General features: G+C 40.8%; 2 protein-coding genes across 6 annotated transcripts in view; both read right to left on the bottom strand.

Annotated features, from left to right (window-relative positions):
* Positions 1-4829, bottom strand: part of LOC115065521 (protocadherin alpha-6-like) — a 6258-nt gene extending 1429 nt beyond the window's left edge. The window contains exon 1 of the mRNA XM_029547176.1: positions 2254-4829. Within this exon, the coding sequence (XP_029403036.1) occupies positions 2254-4666 (2413 nt within the window). The 5' untranslated portion in view covers positions 4667-4829. The remainder of the gene's footprint in view (positions 1-2253) is intronic.
* The window catches only part of LOC110333405 (protocadherin alpha-4), a 229917-nt gene that overhangs the window by 186633 nt on the left and 36179 nt on the right, over positions 1-7105 (bottom strand). The window lies entirely within an intron of this gene.

The raw sequence follows: 7105 nt of genomic DNA, 5'->3' as shown, positions 1-7105 counted from the left end.
AGAAAGTGGGCAGCCTTGCCTAGTCCCAGATTTTAGTGGGATTGCTTCCAGTTTCTCTCCATTTACTTTGATGTTGGCTACTGGTTTGCTGTAAATTGCCTTTATCATGTTTAGGTATGGGCCTTGAATTCCCAATCTTTCTAAGACTTTTATCATGAAGGGGTGTTGGATTTAAGACAACACTTCTTTGTATGACCTAGCCATCCTGGAACTTACTCTGTAGAATAGACCGGCCTCAAACTCGGTGCTGGGATTAAAGATGTGAGCCACCATCACCTGGCACAAATTGTGTTCTTTATCAATTAGAATATCCAGAATTAAATTTGAAACTCTTAAGCTTATAGGAGAGTTTAGAGCATTTTAAAAATCTTGATGTTATAACAAGTATTAGTTAAAAATCACTCTGGATTCCTTTGTGAAGAACAAAGAAAAATGGATTAGTAATTTATGTAACTTCAAAAATGAAAAAAGAAAAGACAGTAGAAGCACAAACTCCAGCTTGGTCATCTGACTGATGCTGAGCACTTCTTTATTTTTTTTGGTTTTTTGTTTGTTTGTTTGTTTGTTTGTTTTTTGTTTTTTCGAGACAGGGTTTCTCTATATAGTCCTGGCTGTCCTGGAACTCACTTTGTAAACCAGGCTGGCCTCGAACTCAGAAATCTGGCTGCCTCTGCCTCCCAAGTGATGGGATTAAAGGCATGCGCCACCACTCCCCGGCTGAGCACTTCTTAAGTGGAAGAAAACGTAATGTGGAGGCTTAGGGAGCTCTATTTTCTGGGGGGAAATGCACAATACAAAAAGTTAAACTTTCTTTGGGGATCACTTGTATGTCTTGGATGTTTTTTATATCCAAAAGCTTTTCTATTGCTAAAGTCTTCAACAGTTAATATTGAAAAATAATTGTTTTCAGAATAATGCATGGCACTAAAATGTTAGTGGTAGCTTCGAATAATTCGGTAATACTGGCCTTCTTAGAATAAAAAAAAACAAATAACTTCACATAAATGGAAATGATGTGGAATTCATAATAAATATGCAGCTACTATTTGGCACACACTATTATAAGCACCTTAGAAGTATCAATTTAGAAATTTTTTATATTTTTCCTGTATGACAGATATTATTATTATTTATATTCTAAATTTTGTAGATTCAAAACAGAGAACTAACAGGATGTACAGCCTATACAATACTGCAAAAATAAACCCATCAGGAGTGAAACTTGGCAAGGGATGATGTCCTGAAGACTCACGACTTAGACGCTACATGGCTGACTTTTTTTGTGTGTGTGTAGAGAAATTGTGAATACTGCAATTAATTACACAGAGGAAGAAAAGAACAAAAAAGCCTGTACTCCATAAGAAGGCCCATTAAATGAAACTCAAAGCAAGAGAACTGCAACTCACAGAGGTGCATTTACCTTTATGTTTGTTTCTTTATGGTTTTTCTTGAAGTGGGTAGAATCTAGGGCCTTGAACCTGCTAGGCAAGCCAACAACCACTGAGCCCAACACTAAGGTACTGACTTTATATGAGTTTATTGGGTTAAAATTTAAGATTTCCCCAACTACTACTATAGTGTATAAAGTGTGCTGATGAACTCAGTAATAACTATGGATGTAACAGGTTTACTAAAGAGTACAAAATCTCCTTCACCCATTCTCTTTCGACTAGAGACACTCAACCTATTCATTGTTCTTTATCCCTAAATGGCTGCAAAACTCAACAGTTAAAAAAGAGCTCTAATTCCTCTAGGAAGAACAATGACTAGGGAAAGAATCAGAAAATAACATAGGATGGATATTCATTGGAAAGAGTATAAAATTCAATATTGTTATATAGATCATTCATAGAGTGCTTGTCTGGCAGGACCTTGCGTGACCCAATTGTGTCCTATAAAATGTCCTATGAAAAAACAATATATTCAAAATAATTCTCCTCCTACTGTTAAAATACAAAAATATGAATACCCTATGTAATTGCTCAGAAAAAAATTAACACAAATATAAACTGTGTGGTAGAAAAGGGCAAATGTAACCAATTTTTTAGCTTAATTTTTAAAGCTGTATAGTGAAAATGTGCATAATAATGCTTAATTCCATTTACATGCAAGATCAAAAACAAATGAAGATTATGAGGGAAATAATAAAATTAAAATGCTTAGCCCAGTTTAATAAATAAAATTTAAAATGAGAAAATACGAAACTAACTATAGAAAACAATACAAATTTTAAATAGTTATGAAATCTTGGACTTACTCTTGAGCTATGATCTTCGTTTAAATCCTGATGCTCACCCACAACCGGACAAGGAGGAAGACCCGGGCTGAAGGCCATGAGATCGGTTTTGGGTGGTCCCTCTCCAGAACAAACCTTCTGTCTCCTCTGTTGTGAGTACGACCAGCTCCCTACTGCACTAGAGCACACCAGCACAGGCTTCCCTGCCCCGCACACAGCCTCTGTAGGCGGAACTGAGCACCGCAGTGCGGTGTATACCATGAGGGTTAGAACTAGCAGGCTGGACACCGCGCAGATGGCAATGATCAGGTACACATTGACATTCACTAACGAAACTTCCCGGCCCGTGGAGCCTGCTGCTCGCGAAGAGGCTTTTGGAGTCTGGCTGTTCTCAACCAAAGACACTAACACGGTGGCTGTGGCCATCAGTACTGGCTCCCCATGGTCCTTCACCAGCACTAATAGGCGATGGCGTAGTGCATCTGCCTCCTCAAGGGCACGCGTGGTACTGATCTCGCCCGTGTACAGGCCTACCCTGAACAGGCTCCGTGTTCCACTTGCTAAAGGATGCAGCTCATAAGACAACCAGGCATTGTAGCCAGAATCGGCATCTACTGCACGCACCTTAGTGACCACCTGGCCAGCACCCACTGAAGGTGACACAAGTTCGCTCACTACACCACTGGTTCCTTGTGTCCAAGGTCCAAGCAGCGTGGGCACATTGTCGTTCTCATCCAGTACAAACACCTGCAGAGTCACATTGCTGCCCAGGGTAGGCACACCAGCATCCCTCGCGCTCACCTGGAACTGCAGCAGCTCCAGCTCCTCATGGTCCAGAGGCTGCAGCGCGAACACCTTGCCGCTCTCCGCGTGCACGGACACATAACTTGACAGCAAGCGCTCGCCCACCCTCCGCTCCACCAGCGAGTAGGACACCAGAGCGTTCTCCTGCGCGTCCGCATCCATCGCCGACACCGTGAAGACGTGCGCGCCAGGCGGGTTGTTCTCCCTCACAAACACCGTGTATTCAGGCTGCGCGAATGCAGGAGCATTGTCATTCACGTCAGCCACCTCCACAGACACACTGGCTGTGGTCCACAAAGAAGGAGAACCCCCGTCCCGCGCTGTCACCACCACCTGATAGTCAGCTGTGGTCTCTCGGTCCAGGGCGCTGTCCAGCACAAGCGAATAATAGTTCTTGAAAGTGGACACCAACTTGAAGGGGACATGAGGATTCAGGGAGCAGGTCACCTGCCCGTTGGATCCAGAGTCCAGATCCGAAACGCTAATTAGGGCAATGACAGTACCTAGTGCAGCGTCCTCTCGAACAGGCAGGGATAAGGAAGTCAATGTGATCTGAGGCACATTGTCATTCTCATCCAATACCTTCACTAAAACAGTGCAATGACCCACCATCGGAGGGTGTCCTTTGTCTGTCGCATCAACATGGATTTTGTAGACATCTACTTGCTCAAAGTCCAAATTCCCTTGAATTATGATTTCTCCTGTATCTGCATCTATGCTAAACTGCTCAAGAGTCCTGGGCGGCACCAGTCTATTAAAGGAGTACGAGATTGCTGAATTCGTCCCTTCATCCCTGTCAGAAGCATTCAGTCTAATAACTGTAGTTCCGTTGTCTGAGTTTTCCAAGATTCTCACTTCATACTCATGGTACTGGAAAGTAGGAGCGTTATCATTCACATCCAGCACAGTGACCAGCAGCTGAACAGAGCCTGTGAGCTCAGGTTTGCCTCCATCCGTGGCTGTCAGCAGTAACTTATGCTCAGGGGCATCTTCTCTGTCCAAGAATTTTTTCAACAAGAGTCCAATTTGTTTGTTGCCATCGCTGTTTGATTTCACATCTAGCCCAAAGTTTTCGCTGGGACTGAGTTTATAGGTTAACATAGAATTTAATCCAACATCAGCATCTGATGCGCCCTCTAGTGGAAACAAAGAATCTGGCAACCTAGATTCGTAAATTAACATTTTTTGCTCCTTTACTGAGAACACAGGCGGGTTATCATTAATGTCCCTCACCTCCACCTCCACGTGGAAAACCTGCAGCGGCCTGTCCACGATCACCTCCAGGTGGATGCTGCACTCCGCGCTCCGCCCGCACAGCTCCTCCCGGTCGATCCGAGAATTCACAAACAAAATGCCATTCTGCAAATTTACCTCCAGAAGGTCCCCGCGGTCCTTGGACGCCATCCTGAACAGGCGGGGCACCAGCTCCGTCAGCTCCAGCCCCAGATCCTGCGCGATGCGTCCCACAAAGGTGCCGTGTTTGGCTTCCTCTGGGACGGAGTAGTGGAGCTGGCCGCTCCCTGCCTCCCAGGCTGCAAGGAGCAGGAGCGAGAGCAGCAGACATCGTGTTCCCAGTCGACCTTCAGTGGTAAAATCCATTTCAAATACTTCTTGCTTTGTTTCCATTAGAAGATTTTTTTTCTCCGCATAAAATTCTGTATGATTCAAAGTCTATCAATTCAGTTCTTCTGCATTCGCCATCATTCAGCAGTCTTGGAAAGATCCAGCTACCAGAAAAAAAGGGCTTTGTGTGGTGGTAGATGGAACTCGGTGGTAGACAGCGACACCAAGCGGCTCCAAAAGGTAAGAAGCGAATTCGTATAACCCCAGTGAAGAATTATTCTTTTAATTAATATCCTTTATCTTACCTTGATAGTAAATGATCCAAATGCTTATACTTTTCAAGGACAATGTCTCCTCGTATAATTTTTTATAACTTAAACTGAGTATGGTCTTTATTCACAGAGAAACAACATTCTTAGTAATATTTTAGACATCTTTATTATCCAATTTAGAAATAGTAAATGTAGTATAATCTAACCTTGAAAATCAGAAGGTAAGCAATTCTCCATAATTTGGGTACACTTTAAACTTCTCTCTCTCTCTCTCTCTCTCTCTCTCTCTCTCTCTCTCTCTCTCTCTCTCTTCTGTGTGTGTGTGTGTGTGTGTGTGTGTGTGTGTGTGTGTAGAGGGGGAAGAGATTTTAAAAGTTTATCTAAACTTGAGATGATTTAAATTTTTTCAAGTTTATCTAACTTTTTGGGGGGGTTGGGGGGTTTTTTTTAAAGATTTGTTTATTTATTATATGTAAGTACATTGTAGCTGTCTCCAGACACTGCAGAAGAGGACGTCTTATGGGTGGTTATGAACCACCAAGTGGTTGCTGGGATTTGAACTCCTGACCTTTGGTAGAGCAGTTGGGTGCTCTTAACCACTGAGCCATCTCACCAGCCCTTATCTAAACTTTTTAAATGTTAAAATATTGGTAACGTTTATTGTTACTTTGCTCCACAAATATAATACTGCTTACTGTTCCTTCATATGATATTAAACATGGTTTTAATACATTTATGTTCAACATTTTAAACTTATATGTGTTCTCACTATAGGTAAGGTTTGCCTTAAACTGTGCATCTGAAGATGATCTCAAACTCAAAATGGTCAGGTCTCAGAATTGAGAATAATGAGTAGGATACAGTAATGTGCCTCTAAACTGTCTCTACAGCATTTCTTGATTAACATTCAGTTTCTATTGATTTCACATTTGTGTATCTTAAACAAATTACAGTAATTTCTGCTCTTATTTCTCTTGTTTTTGTTACTCTTTTCTGCTCTTCCTAAAGACTTGATCTTTTTCTCTACACCTCTACTTCATCCTATATCCTTTGTTTTTTCAGTCTCATCTTCTCCCATGTTTCAAGTAAGACCTTTCTGTACATTCCCTAACCCACCTCTGTACTTCCCCTCTCTGTTTTTCTGTCCATTTTATTAATATATGCTGACTCCTAGAAAGCAGTTAGTTTAACATGAAAGCATTACTAGTAATTATTAGTAAATTCATAATTTCAAGGCTCAGAAATTGATGTTTTGTTTTAATGACAGAAACACTCTATCACTTTGACAATTTTTATTTTTATTTCTGTCTACTTACTGGTCTTATTCAAAGTCTAACTACAGTTTACCTTTCACAAATATCATATTTACCATTATAAGTAAATTTATTAAATTACTAAAACTAGAAATTTAATAGTAGAACCACTTCTAGATGACTTACATCTTGATCATAAGCCAACTTTACATTTTAATCATAACATTTTCTTTTTCTCAAGAGTTTCTCCTTGTTAAAAATTAACTGTATTATTTTGTAAGGTATTTACTTTATATAACATCTTCAGTAGGTGGTTGATTTCTAGTAATGCATTGCCAATGTGAAATTCACAAGCCAAATAATTATTTTCAATTATTCTTTAATATGGATCATATTTTGTATATAATGTATATTATTTGCATTCTTTTGCTTAAACTTGGTTTTTATTGGCTGAAGATTGAACCTAAGTAGTTGAAAAGTACCCTGAGTCTCAGATGGGGCTTTTAATACTTTCATCTTTCCCTGTAAAAATATTATCATCATACATTAAAGTCATGTCAAATGTAAGCTTTGCCATTACTTCATTTTTAATGTCATCAGCTGGGCATGAATGGACCTCTTTTCATACTTAAGCAAGTCACCAATAAGACTTTTCCCATGAGGCATGTCATCCCACCTTCTTCCACTATTCTGACATACGTTAAGCCTCACAAAAATGCATTGCTGTCCCCTTTCTGAGTAGCTATCATCAGATAATTAACTCAGATCTATTTGATAATCTTTCCCAGAAATTTTCCATTACAGTAATTTGTGCAAACAAAAACAGCATTTGCTGGCCCAGGAGTGGTGGTGTATGACTTTAATCCTAGCATTTGGGAGACAGAGGCAGAGGCAGAGGCAGAGGCAGAGGCAGAGGCAGAGGCAGAGGCAGAGGCAGAGGCAGAGGCAGAGGCAGAGGCAGAGGCAGAGGCAGAGGC

The sequence above is a fragment of the Mus pahari genome, chromosome 15, assembly GCF_900095145.1.
Source record: "Mus pahari chromosome 15, PAHARI_EIJ_v1.1, whole genome shotgun sequence".
NCBI classification, from domain to species: domain Eukaryota; kingdom Metazoa; phylum Chordata; class Mammalia; order Rodentia; family Muridae; genus Mus; species Mus pahari.
Note: the sequence above shows the minus strand (reverse complement) of the source record. Positions and strands in the feature narration are given on the sequence as shown.